The 20,362-nt window shown below is 38.6% G+C and overlaps 3 protein-coding genes across 4 annotated transcripts in view; 1 reads left to right on the top strand and 2 right to left on the bottom strand.

Annotated features, from left to right (window-relative positions):
• The window catches only part of LOC135081643 (uncharacterized), a 221,989-nt gene that overhangs the window by 47,509 nt on the left and 154,118 nt on the right, over positions 1–20,362 (bottom strand). The window lies entirely within an intron of this gene.
• On the top strand, positions 359–10,679 carry LOC135081634 (UDP-glucosyltransferase 2-like). The gene is made up of 8 exons (XM_063976387.1): positions 359–631; positions 1,192–1,285; positions 1,422–1,614; positions 5,839–6,033; positions 6,307–6,526; positions 6,761–6,980; positions 8,081–8,300; positions 10,400–10,679. Exons 1-8 carry the CDS (start codon positions 488–490, stop codon positions 10,662–10,664), a joined length of 1,551 nt encoding a protein of 516 aa, XP_063832457.1. The 5' UTR covers positions 359–487; the 3' UTR covers positions 10,665–10,679.
• LOC135081633 (UDP-glucosyltransferase 2-like) lies at positions 11,013–17,527 on the bottom strand. Its single transcript, XM_063976386.1, has 8 exons — positions 17,304–17,527; positions 16,675–16,765; positions 16,256–16,448; positions 15,303–15,497; positions 14,724–14,946; positions 13,808–14,027; positions 12,398–12,617; positions 11,013–11,864 (listed from the first exon to the last, which is right to left on the bottom strand). The coding sequence occupies exons 1-8, from the start codon at positions 17,451–17,453 to the stop codon at positions 11,603–11,605; spliced, it is 1,554 nt and encodes a 517-aa protein (XP_063832456.1). The 5' UTR covers positions 17,454–17,527; the 3' UTR covers positions 11,013–11,602.

Below are 20,362 nucleotides of genomic sequence, written 5' to 3'. Positions count from 1 at the left end.
TCGTGTATGTACTCGTTTATTAATACACCTTTGCTCGTAGCGATTCGTAGCACCGTAGCTCGTAGCATTCAAAAGGTCAACATCCCATTCATGTCAAATTCATTCTTTTCAGTCTTTCAGTAGACCACAGATCAGATAATTTTATCAATCAGTAAAAACTATGGGATATTACCGTACCTACAGCCATCTTAATACCTATTACAATACAATAAGTTCACGCCGAAATACACTATCTAAAACAAAGAAACACAATGACTAGGCATTATGTCTTGTCACTTTATAAACATTCAAGATAATTTAAGATAGGTACATTAAAATACCAACTTTAGTTTTACTGTGTTTGTGTTACCCAAACCTCCTCTGTACACAAGAGGTTATCACAATCACAATCAGCCCAGTCAGTTAGCCAAGCGTGTTTGAAGTGATCACGCACTTTTTAGATCAATTAGATCCCGGTCGAAGATCCATGTAGTTTTTTAGTTTAAAAATGGTTCTAACAAAACTATTGTTCCTTCTATTGTTAGGGGTTTCAAGTGCGTACAAAATACTAGTGGTGTTTCCGTACCCAGGGAAAAGTCATACGATCCTGGGTGAGGGATTTGTGAAACATCTCGTGAGGGCTGGACATGAGGTAAATTAATCATACCTAAATGGTTAAATTGTAATATGATTTTCAGTAGGTTCTAGAATAAAAATGCATAATTTACTAATAGTTAATTATTTTAAACTATTTCTGAAATTACGAGTACGTTACAGATCATTTTTTTAATACATATTATTTGCTTAATTCGAAGCTATCGCAATACAAATTGAGACCTTCGTTTGAATTGGTGTAGTTAGTTACATACTTTAATGATCACGATGTACCGCTAAATATTGATGAATCAGTAGTGCTCTATTAACTACTTAAGATGTAGAGACGGAAAGTAACTATCAGTGATTATGGAACCACTCGGGTACTTAATTCTTACATTTAATTAGATAATTTAGTGATGATATTAGTAAAACAAAACTTTCATCTCTCTCTCTAATATCTAATAAGAAATTACTTGCAAGTCATAAGACCACCTAAAAAGCTATTTGGAATTTCTTGTACGTGTTTATTTTGTGTGATGTAGGTATGAATTCGAATAAAAGTTTAAACTTAACCATGGTCCTACCTATATTCAAATTCTTGTTTTTCTTCCTCAGGTCACATACATTACTCCGATACCGATAAAGAATCCGCCTAAAGGGCTTCGACAAATAGATGTGTCAAGAAATATAAAAATATTTGAATCAATGTGTGAGTTAAATTAATACCATAGTTATTGGGTTAACCAACTGACCCCCGTATTTTCAGTTCTAAGTATCCATACATCTTGCTCATAGCGAGACTTTTATAAAAACATACAAATTAAAATTCAATAATGTGATTTTAGCAAGCTCACTAAGTTTCAAAACGGTGTTAAACAAAGAAGCAGACCTAAAGGACACAAGAGCATGGGTGGGCGTCATAAACAACATCGCCAACCAGACGATATGGCACCATAACGTTCAGAAGCTGATGTATGACGACAATGAGGAGTTTGACCTGGTCATCGCAGAGTGGCTGTATACGGAACTTTATTGTGGGTAAGGGTCTAATCAGAGTAAATACAAATGAGTTGGTCATCTTCATAGAAACGCACCGAGTGCGGTTTGTATGTGAGCGCGCCAATATACGTATGCGGCACGCACGAACACACTGACAAAATTCGGCGCAACCACGACTGGCTCCCCGCTAATCCCCGCTAAATTTTGTCAGTATGCGTGCGCGCCGCATACGTGTTGACGCGCTCACATACAAACCGCGCCCGTGCGTTTCTATGAAGATGACCTACTCATTTGTATTTACTCTGCTGGTCTAATCGAACCAAGGACGGTCTAACGGTCATTCTCCGGATCTGGATTATTTTGTTGATTACCCCGACCTTTTTTATTTTTGAATTTAGAGTAAGTTTAGGTAAAACATTTCAAAATAGACATTATTACGAGCATATTTTTTATATTGGCCCATCTGTAGCAAGCAGGAATAAAAAGTTATGCGACAACAAAATTTTCATGGTCGGGGTAATCAAAGTTGGGAGTCAGAGTAATCAAAAATAAAACAAAATATTTTATTTTCTAAGGTTTTTTTAAAGTTATGGTAAAATAAATGTTATTATAACTAGCCATTTGTTATTTTGATGTATAAACGACAATATTGTAAAGTTTCAACAAAATCTGTTAAGTAGTTGTTGCGTAAAAGAGTAAAAAACATACATAATATACATTATACATATAATATTAGTGACTCAATGTCCTATTGTCTCCTATATGGGACAGAAGGCGTCCACAACAGTCCTCCATCGCATTCGGTCTTGAGCTTCGCGTTTGATCTAGCTCCAAGTCTTAACAGTGCGCCGCTATGTTTTTTTGGCGCGACCACGTTTGCATTTTGCCTGGGGGTTCCAATCTAGAGCCTGCTTGGGGATGTGATCGGGGTCCCTTCGGAGAGTGTGGCCGATCCAGTTCCACTTGCAGCGTTTATTCTGCTGAACGATCGGTATTTCGTGGCAGCGTTCCAAAAGTTCGTCGTTTGGAGATTTTGGAGAATTCGGCGAAGACAGCGGCTGAAGAAGATCTGCAGCTGGTGCGAGATAACCTTAGTGACCTTCCACGTTTCACGCCCATAGAGCAGAACTGGTTTGACGTTGGACCCAAATATTTTGATCTTGCTTGGGTCAATTTCCGTGACTGCCATACGGCTCGAAGTTGTGCGAAGGTAGCTCTGGCCTTGGCAATGCGCGAAGTGATGTCCTCTTCGGTACCTCAAGGCTCTGAAACGATGCTCCCGAGGTAAGTGAAATTGTGGACTCGTTGGACATCCTCTGCACCAACGGTGTGCAATTCCTCACTCCAGATCGCATCTCTTGGGTCTTCCGGTACTGATACCCTTGCTTTACCCTTTTTTCGGCACAATAATTAGAAGCCCCTTATGCCAGTCGTCTGGGAGTTCCTCTTCCATCCAGATGTTTTCGAAGACAGGTGTCAGGACGTTAACGGCGGAGTTTAAATCGGCTTACAGCATTTCAGCGGTGATAAGGTCGAGTCGAGGGGTCTTGCCAATTTTGAGGGATAAGTATTAATAGGAGATAGGATTTCATTTTAGTAAAGGGTAATTTTGCTTATTAAACGTTATTTAGTTAATCATTCATTAGTAAAATTACAGTATTATTGATTACTCGGTGACAAAAGTCGGGGTAATCAAGGTCGGGGTAGTCAAAAAATTAAGGTTTACCCTGAGCCCTGCCCAATCTGTAAGTTGAATCCCATATGTTTTAATACACAAAAATGCGGTTACATGGACCATTATTCCTGTACATTCTCAAGAACTTTCCATGTAAAGAAACCTAAAAAAACAGGATAGAGTAAATCAATCGTGCACTGAACCAAGGTCGGGGTAATCATATTCTTATCTCGATAACTCCGAAATCCTGCGACGAGTTGCATCACCGATCACCTCGGCACGCAGGCCACCACTAAAGGTTCACGGGGGAGGATAGAGCTCGTTTCTAAATTGCGTAGCTAGGGACGTAGGCGCACATTAGTGACGTGTCGGGGTAATCACGGTTAACGCCCGGACACAACTTCAAATAGTTATTTTACAAAACCTTTTAGTCATATAGTTATATCGTATTTAATTTATCAATGTTTATTTAATCAGTAATCGATTACATAAGCATTGAAAGCGGTAATAATAACGGATTAATTTATACGAGCAAATTTGTTCTGAAATCGGGAGCGCGGACACGTCGTGGTAATCAATTTTTGACGACTTACGATTTTTTTTAAATTACTTAATTAACTATTATTAACTATCTCTGTGGTTTAACAACAAGAACCAAAGTTATACTATTAGATAAAAATATTTGTTACTAAAATATTATGATATTCGGGTACTTTTTGGCCCCGGACACGTGATTTTCTTGGCCGGTGGAATGACCCCTAAAGAGATACTCAAAAGTTGGGAAACTCACTAGAGGCGTGCCTCAGGGTTCCATCCTGAGTCCAATAATATTTTCTATATTTACAGCAGATCTACCCATGCACATTGAACACTGTAAATATCATTTATACGCGGACGACACGCAGATTTATTACTCATTTAGTGGTAATAATGTTGACGAGTCTATTAAAAAAGTCAATCAAGATCTACAAAATATTTTATGTTGGTCACGGAAAAACTCACTGCTGTTGAACCCGGATAAATCTAAAATGGTAGTAACTGGGACAAAAAACCAAATCCATAAGGTAATGAATAGTACTGAGTCAGTCAAGATCGATGGTAGAACTATCGAAACGGTGCCATATGCGCGAAATTTAGGACTAATTCTGGACGGGGAACAAAAGTATGAGAACCATATAAATGAAAAAATCAGGAACGCATTTTTTAAACTGAAGCTGCTTTACAAATTGAGGCCATATATAGGAGAACACCTCCGAGTACGGTTAGTTAATGCACTGGTATTATCGCCATTCGATTATTGTGACTCAGTATACGGGCCAAGACTAAATGCTAATACGGCAAGAGCTATCCAGCGAGTCCAGAACTCTTGCATGAGGTTCTGTTTCAGAATACCAAGGCGAGACTTTGTAACGCCTTATATGAACAAGGGGGGAATTTTAAACATGAGTGCTAGAAGGGAACTTCATTATGCCTGTCTTACAAAAAGAGTAATTTGGTCAAAGAATCCGGACTACCTGTTTGAGAAGCTCTCATGGAAAAAAGATCGAAGCCGACAGAATTTGCGCTCAGTGGCACAGAACCTAATGAACTTACCTAAGTTTAAATCTCATCGGTTCAGGAGTTGTTTCAAGTTCAATGCAGCCAAAATATGGAATGATTTACCTCCACCTCTTAGGATTAAAATGTCTGACCAAGCATTCAAGATGAAATATAAGACAGCATTATTAAAGCGGCAGCTGGCTGCGGAGAATTTGAAGCAATCATACCTCAAAGACATAGCCCTGAGTCAATTCTTCACAATGTAGGTTCTTATCATATATTGCACACACACACACACACACACACAAACACAAAAACACACACACGCACAGGCAAACACGGTAACAGTGATGCATAGTTTTTATGTCAGCTAGCACCATTTCGAATTGCTCCAACTGTCACCTTCAGAGAGCTGGGCAAGGTTGAAAAACAGCGCAGCCCGGGACTTGCTCTCGAGGCAGCTTGAGCTGAACCTCATGGCCTTTTGTTTCCTGTATTTAATTTAAGTACTCTAGTTTTAATTTTAATTGTAACTTTTAAATTTTGGTTGTGGGAAACAATAAATGATTTTTATTTATTTATTTATTTAAGGATGCACAAATGTGCGGCCCGCCAGCGACATTATAACCCTGAACCTTTACTCAGTTGTTTTATTTTCTAGGGCGAGCTTTTAAATTATAATTTGCCCGAGTGGCCCCTTGTTCCAGTAAGCTGTGCAACCCTTGTCTAATCGAATCCTTATTTACGATACAGCTTCTACCTGAGGAGCTAGCAAACTTCCATCCAAAGCAACGCAAATAGCAATTCAAAGGTTCAGACCAGGCTCATCCATCCGACCCTGTAATATTACTATGCTTCACCAAGCATAGTAATATTACAGGGTCGAATGGATGAGCTTGTAATATTACTATAACTCGTCTGATCAATGCGGAAATCGAGTGTAGGCCAAATCCTTCATCTCTATTTATGCCTCTGGTATACTGGAGGGTCGTGTGTTCCTACAATCGAATAATGAACCGATGATGATGAATTCCACTTACCATTTCCAGATTCGCAGCCGTCTTCAACTGCCCGTTCATATGGTCTTCCTCCATCGACCCCCACGGGCTAGTCTTAAGGCTGATCGATGAGGAACCTAACCCGGCCTACACAGCCAACCACATGTCGTCCTCTGAAGCACCCTTCACATTCTCACAGCGGCTCGAAGAACTGTGGGAAGTGATCTACTTGAAGTACATGAAATGGTATGTTTTTTCATCAATTCTGTAGTTACTTAGGTTTCAACCCTATGTTCTTTCCTAGAATAAAAATACATAATTTGCGACATAAAACTAGACACCGTTTTCCTTTAAAAGCTTAAGGCTTAATTTGGTTTTCCTGCAGATCTCCTCATTTCTGATTCGATCACGCAAGGAAACTCCGCTCCATCGCTCTGAATTGAAAGTTTAAAAAACCTTCAGGAATTCAAAATATCCGTATTAATCCACCAATTATTATTAACCGTTATTCGTTTCCAGGGCAATATACGACCATGAAAACCGTATTTTCCAAGAGGGGTATGGTCCAGCTGTAGCCAAAAGAGGTCGAACAATTCCCTCACTGTATGAAGTCAGCCATAACGCTTCTCTAATGTTCGGGAACTCGCACTTCTCGTCTGGTAGACCAGTGAGGTTGCCGCAGAATTATATCCCGATAGCTGGATATCATATTGATGAAGAGGTCAAACCATTGCCAACGGTAAGAAAAGAAAAAGTAATTTTGTTAGGTAAGGTAAAGACCAATGTGATTGTGTACCTTCTTTGATCAACCTTAATATACGAGTATTGGCCAACTGGAACGTTTATTAATTGCTCGAGCATCTCAAAAGGGTTTAAACGTATAATTAATTTGTGACATTGTTAGCTTTTTATAAGCCCTTCGAAGCATCTGGCCAATTTTGCAGTTCATCAACTTCTTTTTTCATAAATACAGGATATTCAAAAGATAATGGATAACGCGCAACACGGCGTCATATACTTCAGCATGGGATCCATGATCAGGAGCAGCTCCATGCCTGATGGAATAAAGCAAGGGTTCCTGAAAATGTTCGGCAGTCTCAAGCAAACTGTCATCTGGAAGTTCGAGGAAGTATTGCCCAATCTGCCCAAAAACGTGCACATCCTGAAATGGGCTCCTCAGCAAAGTATTTTAGGTAGGTATTTAAAACAGCTGAATTAATTTGACATCATCCAAAGGACGAAGTTATATTTTATTTCGGACTATCAGCTCAAATTTATCAGTTTCTTTAGACTCGAACCCGAGGCCAAGTAAGACTGGGGTCACATATGAATTTTGTCTTAGTTCCACTATCCTGGATTTTTAAGGGGAAATGTTAAGTATAATGTAATAATAATGATGATGATCGTCTCTACGAGCTATGTGCCCCGCCCACTGCCACTTGATTTTAGCAATTCTGCGAGCTATGTCGGTTACTTTGGTTCTCCTGCGGATCTCCTCATTTCTGATTCTATCACGCAGGGAGACTCCGAGCATAGCCCGCTCCATCGCCCTTTGGGTGACCTTGAGCCTTCTTATGAGGCCCATAGTAAGCGACCACGTCTCAGATCCGTATACCGTATCGTAGAGACGATGGCCGTTGGGGCAGGAAAGTTCTCGAGTGGCGACCACGGGCTGGAAGACGTAGCGTGGGCAGGCCTCCTACTAGGTGGACCGACGATCTGGTAAAGGTCGCGGGAACACCCTGGATGCGGGCAGCGCAGGACCGTTCATTGTGGAAAACCTTGGGGGAGGCCTTTGTCCAGCAGTGGACGTCATTTGGCTGAAACGAACGAATGATGATGATAAGCTGGTTTAAAGATGGTGCTGGGAGGTGGCTATGTCATGCTACTAGTGACTAGCTAGCCTACTATAAAAGCGAAAGTTTATTGTGAACATCTTTTAAACACAAATTACCTATAACTCTATGGTTGGATTCTATAATATTAAGTATTCTGTACTCAATACATACTTTTGAGTAAAAAAATAAGAGGACACAAATAATACGATAGCTAATTTAAAGTACCCACAAATAAATCACCCAGTAATAAAGTAGATTTAGACTCATCATCATCATATCATTTGCTTTTTTCCTAAACTTGATAGCAACCTCGAGACGACCTATCCTAACCTATGAAATGATAATGATGGATGAAAACAAAACATAAATTTTTGAAAAGTGGTCTATCTTTTAGCTTTTAGACCACTAGATTAGTTCAGTTTCCCAATAAAATTAACCTCTTTGGTCGCCTCCAGCTCATCCTAACTGTATCCTATTCATCTCCCACGGGGGCCTGCTCTCAACCTCCGAGGCTCTCCACTACGGGGTGCCCATCATTGGGATCCCAATGTTCGCGGACCAGTTCATCAATGTGGATCGCGCCATGAAGAAAGGCTTCGCCCTAAAGGTCGACATCGCAGAAGACATGACAGTTCACTTGAAAGCAGCGATTGAAGAGATTTTGGGAAACCCAAGGTAGGCAAATCGAGTAACTAAGTATTTTATTAGGATTATTCTATTACCAACTAGCTTTCCGCCCGCGGCTTCGCCCGCGTGGAATTTTGTCTGTCACAGAAAAACAATATCGCGCGCGTATTTGCTCACCGTTTAGACCTACCCTGGACAAACATTTTAAAACCAAAACCAACTCAATCGGCCCAGCGGTTCTCGAGTTTTAATCAGACTAACGAACATCAATTCATTTTTATTTATTTATCTATATATATGTTACGGTCAAAGTGATAAATGTGAAAATTATGAATAATCGCCGGTTATTATGAATAATTACCGCATGATTTGGTAAATGTGATTAATATGAGGTCATTTATGTGTGTATAAAACTAAATAGGCGGCTTAGGGGTGGCCCAAGGGCCACCCCCGCCGCACCCTAACCTATTTTTCGCTTTAAATCAAAACATTATGTTATAGGCATCATGGAAAAGTAATATTATGCAAGAAACATTCCAAACTCATTATGCCAAATTATATTAATATATGATATCAAAACGTTCAAAAGTTTGGCTGTACACGAGCACGTACACAAGATGTTGTTCTCTTTTATGAAATTTGATAGTACTAAGGTTGAATTATTAAGTAATCACTGTTAAATGTGATTAATTTATCACTTTTACCGCGACTGTCGGTAATTATTCATAATAACCGGTTATTATTAATAATTTTCAATTTATCACATTGACCGTAACATATATAAAAGAAAGTCGTGTTAGTTACTCCACTTATAACTCAAGAACGGCTGAACCGATTTAGCTGAAAATTGTCAGGGAGGTAGTTTAGAGCCAGGAGAAGGACATAGGATACTTTTTATCCCGTTCGAAATTAAAAAAAAAAATCTGCTTATTTATTGTCATTAAGGCGGAACAAAGTTCGCCGGGTCAGCTAGTCTATATATATGTTACGGTTAATGTGATAAATTGAAAATTATTAATAATAACCGGTTATTATGAATAATTACCGACAGTTGCGGTAAAAGTGATAAATTAATCACATTTAACAGTGATTATTTAATAATTCAACCTTAGTACTAACAAATTTCATAAAAGAGAACAACATCTTGTGTATGTGCTCGTGTACGGCCAAACTTTTGAACGTTTTAATATCATATATTAATATAATTTGGCATAATGAGTTTGGAATGTTTCTTGCATAATATTACTTTTCCATGATGCCTATAACATAATGTTTTGATTTAAAGTGAAAAATAGGTTAGGGTGCGGCGGGGGTGGCCCTTGGGCCACCCCTAAGCCGCCTATTTAGTTTTATACACACATAAATGATCTCATATTAATCACTTTTACCAAATCATGCGGTAATTATTCATAATAACCGGCGATTATTCATAATTTTCACATTTATCACTTTGACCGTAACATATATATCTATATAAAAGAAAGTCGTGTTAGTTACACCACTTATAACTCAAGAACGGCTGAACCGATTTAGCTGAAAATTGTCAGGGAGGTAGTTTAGAGCCAGGAGAAGGACATAGGATACTTTTTATCCCGTTCGAAATTAAAAAAAAAATTTGCTTATTTATTGCCATTAAGGCGGAACAAAGTTCGCCGGGTCAGCTAGTAGAAGATAGATAGATATCATGTATTGTAACAATAATTTAAAATCATCACACGACCAATAACCAAGAATATTGTGGTTGACGGGTCGGGTTTCGCGTGGTTGACGCAATACTTTTGCTACTGCTATTACGTTCCCTACGTGCTTGTAACCATATCATGATGTTAACCACATCTACTGTGCTCTCAGATCTAGATCGCGGTTTCGGATCGGGAGTTTATAGTGGACTTTTTGTAAGTCCTCCTGGTTAGATATTACCTTATCCAAGTGACCAAGTGTGGCCATAACAACAATGATAATATAAGTGTTGTTGTGTTTCGGCAGTTGAATGTGATATAGCCACATTTGTACTTGAGGAATCTAGGTAAACTTTGCTTCCACATTCGGTCTAATCATCATTTTTAATCTGAAGCAGCCCTAGAGCTTTGTGGTTAAAAATATTAATTATTAACCAAAAATGCGTCATGGATTCATATTTTTTACAGATACCATGAGCGGATGAAGGAACTGTCATTTATCTATCACCACCGCACTGTGACTCCTGGGCAAGAGATTCTGCACTGGGTGAACCACGTTATCAAGACAAGAGGTGCCTTGCACCTTCGGTCTCCAGCACTGGACGTGCCCTTCTACCAGAAGATATACCTGGATCTGATAACTTTGATAGCTGTCGCAACTATTGTACTGTTTAGAATTGCGAAAAGACTGGTTTGTAAAAGTGCGGTGACGAAGAAAGTTAAGAAGAATTAAACAAAGTCTAAAATTTGTTTTATTTTTTTAATTAGGAACCAGTTTCCTAGGTCAGATTATTTTGAGTCAGTGGCGTTACCTACTTTATATCTGTGCTAACAATATTTATGTATTCATGGAAAAAAAAAGCTATGTAGGTAGTTAAAACTTTTATGCTACGCCGTAGCGATTCGTAGCACCGAAACATATAACTCATTTTGGCCAAAATGTCCCTTACATTAATTGATACTTCCACCATCGACATGACATACTTATAGATCGTTTCATCCACGAAGACGCGCCCCACCAATTTTATTGGTCGAGGGAAGCACGGGGTGCGGGGTATTCAGGGGAAAAAAACTAAGCAGCTTAAAATTAAGATGTATTTAAAACTTGTATGCTACGCCGTAGCGATTCGTAGCACCGAAGTATTATAGATCGTTTCATCCACGAAGACGCGCCTCACCAATTTTTGGTCTCGGTCGCGCGGGGTGCGGGGAGTTTGATCCGAGCAATCCGAGCGGCATTATTGTAGTGTGCGTGTGCACTCATATTTAGCGTGTACCGATAACACTCAAACATTCGCGGAAGAATGGTGGGGCGCGTCTTCGTGGATGAACTATACTAGATGACTTAGTTATATCTACGTTCTAACGTTAGCTCATTATAGATACTAACTAAATGTCAAGTATTAATGCATGTTATACATAAATTACGTATATTTTAACGATCACCATCAGATTTCAACTTAAAAATGAACAATATAAATACCTAACCGACATTTTGATTGCAGTTTACTACTACTACACACACTGAAGTTAAAATTCCTACTCACAATCTAAACTTACCCACCAAATGTTTCATAACACAAGCATATTCATTAATTGCTTACTTTGGGGCTAGATAGCGCTGTGTGAAATTGTCTAAAGATATATTTATTTATTTATGTAATGTAACTCTTAATTATTCTTTTTCTTCTGGCTCACCTTCTTCTTAAACACCAAACTGAGCGCCTTCTTACAAATAAATAGCAAAACTACAACAACAAGCAACAAATCTAAATAAAGCTTCTGGTACACCGGTATGCGAAGCGCCGGCGAGCGAAGATGAGGTGCTCCTTTAGTCTTGATAACATGTTCTGTCCAGTGGACCAACTCCTGACCAGCTGTTGCGGGCCTGTCGTGGTAGATCATAGACGATTGTTTTGCTTTCTGCCGGTATCTGGAAGTTGGAAATGGTGTTCAGAATTTGTGAACTGCCACTTTTATACAATAAAAATGCGCATTTTGTCCAATAAGCAAAATAATGTAATTTTTATGTTGTGTGGACATATAACAAGAAACACACAACCTGCTGTCAAATTTAAAAAAAGTACTTGATTAGCTTTTGCCCGCAGGATTTTTTTTTTTTTTTCAATTCAAATATATTTATTTTGCGAACATGGGTAAAATTTAATTTCAGTCTATCACAGTCATTCACAGTAGATACGTTTATTTTTCGCACGCGTGTCCTTCAAAAACCGGGATAGTAACTGTTCTACAACCCGATCAGGTTAACTGCGCACCTGACAGCCGTGACGTCACATTGACGCTCTGGTACAGAGTGCGCAGTTAGCTCGATCGCTTTGTATATTTCTTGATTTTCTGGGTCTTAAACTAATTCTAACCAATCATCAAAATCCATTCAGTAGCCTATTACGTAAAAGCGAACAAACATCTCCTCCTCAAAAACTTTCATAATCATTTCCAACTCACATGGGATTATCCAGCATGTCTCTAATCAACGGCCTCAAAGTATTCGGCAGGTCGTCACTAAGTTCAGCTGACAACGCATAGCCGCTGCTCACGGCTTTGTTCACGTTGATGTACTGGTCAAACATGACCGGTATGCCGATGGTGGGGACTCCGAAGTGTAGCGCTTCTGTAGAGGATAGCAGACCTCCGTGGGAGATGAACATGAGGAGGTTTGGGTGCACTGGAAAAGAAAGTACCTTAAGTTAAGATGATGATGATGATTCATCCGACCGATTTCGGCCATGGCGACCACTTCGACTTCTGGCGGCGCTGGTGCGCCCGAAGATATGGCTAACGTAGCCAATCTTAGTCGCAAAGCTAAACACTTAGCAAGAATCTATTTTGCTATGAACTTTATAGGGTGAGTTGGTGACTACGTTTTATTGACGACATCAGTTTTTTGTACCTATAATTGTTGGAATTTTACTGATTAGCGTTTTCTTCTCGTGGTAATGGAACGAGCACGAAAGCTAGCGTTTAGGCACATCCGATCTGATAAATGGATCTGATCTTAGATTTATCTATAACTAGCTTTCCGCCCGCGTGGTTTGTTATTCCAAGTCTGATTCTTTTTTTTTATACCACGTTTTATAGTGACTGACGTTTCATGTCAAGTCACACGGGAATGCTGTCGAACGGGATAAAAAGTATCGTATGTCCTTCTCCTGGCTCTAAACTACCTCCCTGACAATTTTCAGCTAAATCGGTTCAGCCGTTCTTGAGTTATAAGTGGAGTAACTAACACGACTTTCTTTTATATACAGGGTGTTAGGTAAATGGGTATATGAGCCGACACTAGCCCATGTTAACATGGTCATATAAATGATATGGTGAAGTCAGAAAATTGATATCTTGATTTTAATTATTTTAATTTTCATACAAATTGGATTTTATAAAATTTATTTTGTATGAAAATTAAAAAAATTAAAATGATGATATCAAATTTCTGACTTCACCATATCATTTATATGACCATGTTAACATGGGCTAGTGTCGGCTCATATACCCATTTACCTAACACCCTGTATATAGATAATAATTATCTATTGCCAATACTTTTAATAAGTAGGTACCTAGGTACTTAAGTGACTAAGATAAAAGTAGCTTAGCTTTCAGCGAACTTTTCTAGGTCTAGCGCTTAACTAAGTCAGTGTCAGTGCCTGAGGTATGAGAGCGGCACGAGAGGGTGATTTTGTAACGTCAAACGCCAGCGAAATTTCAGATCTTGAAATTTATATGATCTGTTACGTCATAATATGTCAATGTCACCGCTTCTGTGCTGCTCCCATACCTCAGGCACAGACTGAGTTAAGAGTTAGCCCTGTACCCAGTACCACTTCATTTATTATTAGTAGTAATGAGATAGTTTACCTAAAATGCTATGCTGCGGTGCCCACTGCACAATTTTCACGTTAGGTGGTAAATTCGGCAGGTTCTCCTCATATTTCCACAGCACCGTTTCTTTCAACTCCCCGAACATGTTCAGGAGACCCCTCGTCACTGACTCCGGGATATCCTTGCTCTGCCACGTGGAACCCATGCTGAAGTATATCACGCCGTGCTTTGACGAGTCCATTATTGCTTGGAGATCCTGAAGAAAATTACCTTTAGCCTAGGCGCAGACCACCGATTTTTAGTTGGCCGATAGTTGTGCCCGATTTTAAATTGTATGAAAAATCGGCCAAATCGATCGGTGTAATGTGCGCACTTCCATACATGCCCATACTGATCAACTGTCCGACTAAACTATCGGCCGACGAAAAATCGATGGTCTGCGCCTAGGCTTAGTTGGCCGATATTTGTGGACCCGATTTTAATGATATTTGTATGAAGAATCGGCCGATAACAAATCGTTGTAATGTGCGCACTTTCATATATCTCCATACTGATTAACAGCCCGACCCAAATATCGGCCAACTAAAAGTTGGTGGTCTGCGCCTAGGCTAAGAGTGATGTGCTACTGGCAAAATTTTATCGAGATTCAAAATTCGTGTTAGCAATTTTCAAGCAAAGAGAAGCCGTAATAATATGACATTAGTATCAAATCAGGAACTGTGGAATTAAAATTCGTGATTTCGTATAATTAGTAAGTACTTAACTACTTTTTTTTAAGATTATGTTAGTCTCGTTAGCCCCTCGTACTAAGCCGCCGAGCGGTGAGTCGGCCAGCCCGACCCCTTCACCGTTCGGCTATCGTGGCTTATATGACAATTAGGTACACCTACGTCCTACACTTTCTAGTAAATTAGAATTAAGTATGAATAATAGCACCGGTTATATGACCTACCTGAGGCAAAGCCTTCGGTGGATCTTCAATATGGAATCCACCGACAAACCTAAAGTTCTGCGGTATGGCTGGCACGTTCCCCAGTGCGTTGTGTTCGTTACTGAACATTAGAGACGCGTTGTATATCAGGTCCTGGTAGTCGGGAAGACTCCTGCCGCGTTTGGCTAGGAGAGGCTCGAAGGTGCGCTGGTATAGGACCTTTTCTTCTGGCTGTATGAAGAACCTAAGAAAAAAGAGGAGAGCATGAAGTGAACGTAAAGAGCCTAACACCCGAGTGAGCGGTTCAAGCTTGTGGTAATGGATATTTAAGGCAAGGTAAGCTTATCTTGAGGACCTTCTTTCCAAGAGCCTAATTTCATATTATTATCATCAGTTCACATAGTCTACAGAAGGGCGATAATCTCAATTTACCAGGCAAATTGAGGATTTGGCCAACACTCCCCCTACGCTGGTCAGGCGTGTTGGGGAAGCATGATTCCGCACATTTTTCCCTTACTAGCCTTTTATGACATTCACGGAAAGAGCAAGGGGTGGTCCTATCTTACTGTGTCAGGACCACACAGCACGGTAAATACTCACCACTTCAAGAAGTACCACTGAACATGTGCCCAGAGTTGCTCCACCCTTTGGACGAAGGTCAGCGGTGGTATATGTCCTGTTAAGTAATCTGATGCATAAGCCGGGTTGGCAGGCTGGTCGACTAAGCGGAGGGCCACGGAGTGAGCCCCCATGGAGTAAAGCCACACCATGGGACAGTCGTAGACAGCTGATAGCCTGGAAATTGTTGGAGTGTTTGAAAATTGACGGCGCGGTGGTTAATTGACGTGGTCTATCCTAGTTCGTCTTGAATCCATAGGTCTCTTTAATTTCTGCTAAATCAGACATTACAACCCGGTCAAGTTAATTGCGCACCTGGCGGCCGTGACGTCACTTCGCCTACTTAACTGGTACGGATGGGGCGAACGCGGGGAGGTGTGTGAGCTTTGAGTGCGAGGGAGTCGCATTCTAGCGAGGTGCGCAGTTAGCCCTATAGGGTTGTACATTTGGTTCCAAAATTGTCACTTTAATCGACCTACTGGTAAACCCGATTTACGTTAGATTTTTATTCTGTTCGAGAATCTGAAGAGCTTCGGGCTCAGTTTGTGACCTTTATGTAAAGCAGTGGACTGATCTCGAAGACCTCGACCAGAAGAAGCATAAAGTTCTTCTTCTTATTCGTGTCGCTCATGGCAGAGCGGTCGTGGTCGTAGAGCATGAAGTTAATGGGAATCAAACTAGCGTTCTTCGAAGCTTGAATCCGTAGCCGTAGGTAATACTATGCCGACAGTGCCGAGACCGTAAATTTTTCGTCTTTATAGTGCAAACTAGATCATCATCATTATCATTTCAGCCACAGGACGTCCACTGCTAAACATAGGCCTCCAATGATTTCTACATCGCCCGGTTGGTAGCGGCCTGCATCCAGCGCCTTCCTGCTACCTTTATGACACTATTATTACCCCTTCCTGCTACCTTTATGACACTATTATTACCCCGCATATATCTCAGTTTCCAAAAGATCAGCTACGACCACGTCAAAGGATTCGCTGGTGTCTTGCAGCAGATTCTGAAGGTTTTGATCTGCGAACGTGGCTTTGGCGCAATTAAGGGCTAGCTCCTGCACGTAATAAATATCGTTTGTGTGTCTGTTATTCATCATGTAGCCGGTGTTCAGTTTGTTTTGGTCTGAAAATATAAAATAATGTTCACAGTTAACTTTACCTTCTAACAAAACAAGACCATTGTATAATATAGGTACAGTCAGCGTCAAATAGTTCTACATGTCTACATTGTTACTCGGATTAATAAGGTTGTGTTAAACTATGTATTTGACCCTGACTGTACCATAGACTGTAACATAGAACCTTTATTTAGGTGGACATATTTTTGTGCCTTAAAGTTACCTACTTACTTGCAAAAACACTCTTAACACTGCTAAGATCGATTTGCCTAAAATTCTTCTTAGGAGGGTCTTTAAATGGGTATGCTGTTATGTATGTTACCTGAAAAATATTATTTTAAGTTGAATTCCAGTTAGTAGGCAGCCTATCTCAAATCACCTACCTACTGCTAACTCAATATAATATTATTTGCTAATACGATAACGTAGTATTTAGTGTGTTATTATAACATGGATGTTTTTATGTTGATAATTGACCTTTTATTTCATCATCATCATCTCAGCCATAGGACGTCCACTGCAGAACATAGGCCTCCCCCAATGCTTTCCATGTTGCCCGGTTGGTTGGCTGCGTCCAGCGCCTTCCTGCTACCTTTATCAGGTCGTCGGTCCTCCTTGTGGGTGGACGTCCCACGTTGCGTTTTGCGGTACGCGGCCTCCATTCCAGAACCTTGCTGCCCCATCGGCCGTCAGTTCTGCGTACTATGTGCCTTGCCCATTGCCACTTCGACTTGCTAATCCGTCGGGCTATGTCAGCCTTTTATTTATTAGAAGTCAATCAAGTTTTGAGTTTGAAGAAGTTTTCACCAAATTGAATTTCGTCACACTACTAGTTAACCTACCTTCAATATAACACTTACCTCGTGTCCAGCGTTCAGCAGATGCCTTACAAGACCTTCACCAAGCAGATTTAAACTCCTGACTGGCAAAGGAAAAGCCACTAAAACTTTGTAGCCCTCTATAGAGCTAAATACACAGAACAAACGCAGAATTATGCGTAACACTTCCATGGCGATACACTGTACAAGTGAATACAACTGGTTATTATGTCAGTTTGCGTATATCTAGCAGATAAATGGATTACATAATATACTGCTATTGTGATAGCGTTGTTGTATACAAAAGTTGATAATAAGTAGGTAGGTATTTAATTAAAATGACTCGGTAGCCTTGATGCTGACATGCTGATGTTAATGATGATTCTGATTTATAATACTCGTACTACTATAGCTAGGTAGTAATAATTTATTTTATTTATTTAAATATATTTTAAAATTATTTATGTTTATTACAGTACCTATTCATACTGATGATATTTATTTAATTTTATACACTAAGCTATGTAATATCAGCGAGTTTATAATTATAATTGGATATTTTAATAAAAGTAATCTTAGAATTTGTGTTATTATTATGATTAATATTAATTATTAAAGTATTATGATGATGGTTTATTTATAGTTTAAATAAAACACACAAATACATTTTAACAACTTTATTCATTCCTAAGAAATTTTCGTTAAAATTAGAATTATCATTATCACCAACCTAAAATAACCACTAACATACATAAAGTATAATTTAGTCTTATCCATCATGACTCAAAAATATCATCAAGTGCACCTAAATTAGATAGTTTATCAATAATGTGATAAAATTCATAATTATCGACAAAGCTACCTAGCAACACGTCAAATTCAATACCATAACCCAGTCTTACGTTTCCACTTAAAGAAGGACTACATTATTTTATTATTGCTTTACTTAATAGTAAATCAGTAATATAAATGTAGAATAGGTTAACATTAATTCAAAAGCATGAATCTTTTGTTGCGGCCTCATGCTGCTAGCAGCACAACATTTTGCATTTTTTTAATGTGGCAACACTATAAAAATGTAGCCTAGCAATACAAAATAGTGATGTTAAAATTTTAACAATTTATACACCTTTTTTTACAATGGCAATGCAATTATAACTTTCATTCAACACACTATATTAACTTTCCAAAATCACCAAAATGGATGAACTTTACAAACAATGCACAAGGTAATGATAAAAATGCAACACACATTATTTAGCCTCAACTTATGTCATTAAATTAATGAATGAAAGTGAGAACAATTATATTTTAACGATATGTCATGTTTACAACACACGGAGTCATCAAAAATTAACAAGTTCGAACCATTAAAAAGAATTTTCAATTGTTTTTTTCATTGTTTGACCAAGCTCTTGATCAATCTCATCACAAAAGTGCAGATGCGATCTATAAGAGAAAAAATTGGCCCAGAACATGCCATTTACCCGTCTGCTTGGCGCAAAGGAGAGTATATGTGTTTCTACTAGTATGTCTATCTTTGAAAAGTCAGTTTAATGATTCGAAAGATTATCATTAAAGTTCGCGACTAAATTTTTGACTAACATAGCTTACTGGTAAATAACGAAACTAGTAAATGTCTATAAAAATACACTATATTGTAACAATAATGATTTAACAATGATTCTAAATCAAACGGTACTTTCAAAATGTATAAGCAAAGCGCTTTTGTAAAGCGACATCAATGTTACTCTGAGAGTGAGAATGACAAAGATGGCGCTTTAAAATCTGTAATAATATTTTTATATTTGATCGTTAGCTATATAAAAAGGTTCGAACTGATGTAAGTTAGCCCTAAGTGTATTTCGAACTTGAATGATCGGCTTGAAAAACGCATACCGGACGGAACTATTTATAATGGCATTCGATTTGTTTATCGTTTCGCATTCGAATACGATGTTAGTCCATTCGATTGCCATTATATCGAATATCCGATCGGACTAGAAAAATCTAAAATCGGCAGTGTATTGTTTTACGATTTACTTAACTATTGTCAAGTAGGTATTTAATATGTATAATCTGTTTTCCTTATGTGTGTAGTTTATTCATCTAATTTATAAGTAAAGTGATGATATAAAAAATCTTTCAAAGATTTTTCCTAGCAAAATACTTATGAAGAAATGTGATAGTACCATGATCAAGGTAGATCGAAAAAACGACAACACTTGACGGTCAAGCCTGACACAAATACTACATGTATACTTATACTCTAAAAACAGAATTTTATATACAGAAAAAATGCGCAAAAATACATAGGCTTACCCTAGGCAGTTTTGGTAAAACATTTACTTATAAATAAGTGTAAAATCTAAGGTAAAGATTTTTTTAATGATCAACTTTCCAAAAGTATGTATCTTAGTTGAATATGGGTTTCTTGTCAGGACTACGGAACCCTAAAAAGGGTCCATGATTTTATTGTTCTAATACTTATCATAATACAATAGTTATAGAATAATGAAAACATCATTTAGTACACTTCACTGGTACTTTTGGCATGCTTACAACGAATTTACTTCAACAATATTTAAAAAAAAAAACATTACTTTATCATATTCTTTGACAAACATTAAGTTTATTTACAAGTATTGGTGTTTCCCGTTACACATCTGCTCCATAGATTCTCTGTCGTTAAATTTTCTCATGCTTTGATAAAATTGGATTTTGGTCACTATAGTGGACACTTCTCACATAAAAGTCAAACAAAACGCTTGTAAGCTGTCACAAATCACACGAATATAAATCATATAGGGTAAACAATAAAGTTGATCAAAATAACAAGTTTTTTACTTCTTTTGCATGTCACAAAACAAATGAATGTAAACCTTACAGTGTGATCCATAAAGTTGATTGTATAAACCAGTTATGAAATCCTCTTAACTTGCACAAACCACAGGAATCTAAACCTTATAGCCTGAACATAAACTCGCGAAAATAAGTCTTATAATGTAAACAATAAGGTCGATATTAAAAACTGTTGACGTACCATCAAGCAGGCGCGTTAGGCAGCGAGAAGCACCTAATAACAATTTAAGTTTGTTATT

This window comes from Ostrinia nubilalis, chromosome 20 (assembly GCF_963855985.1).
Source record: "Ostrinia nubilalis chromosome 20, ilOstNubi1.1, whole genome shotgun sequence".
In the NCBI taxonomy this organism is placed as follows: domain Eukaryota; kingdom Metazoa; phylum Arthropoda; class Insecta; order Lepidoptera; family Crambidae; genus Ostrinia; species Ostrinia nubilalis.
This window is presented reverse-complemented; position numbering and strand designations above follow the sequence as displayed.

What these genes read in the sequence shown, in the direction of transcription:
- LOC135081633 (XM_063976386.1), bottom strand. Translation starts at nt 17,453, where the DNA reads ATGGAAGTGTTACGCATAATTCTGCGTTTGTTCTGTGTATTTAGCTCT. An exon ending in GAAACTGAGATATATGCGGG is followed by an intron (nt 15,498 to 16,255) that starts GTAATAATAGTG and finishes AACAATTTCCAG; the next exon opens with GCTATCAGCTGTCTACGACT. An exon ending in CACCGAAGGCTTTGCCTCAG is followed by an intron (nt 14,028 to 14,723) that starts GTAGGTCATATA and finishes AATTTTCTTCAG; the next exon opens with GATCTCCAAGCAATAATGGA.
- LOC135081634 (XM_063976387.1), top strand. Translation starts at nt 488, where the DNA reads ATGGTTCTAACAAAACTATTGTTCCTTCTATTGTTAGGGGTTTCAAGT. An exon ending in TCGTGAGGGCTGGACATGAG is followed by an intron (nt 632 to 1,191) that starts GTAAATTAATCA and finishes TTTCTTCCTCAG; the next exon opens with GTCACATACATTACTCCGAT. An exon ending in AAAAATATTTGAATCAATGT is followed by an intron (nt 1,286 to 1,421) that starts GTGAGTTAAATT and finishes ATGTGATTTTAG; the next exon opens with CAAGCTCACTAAGTTTCAAA.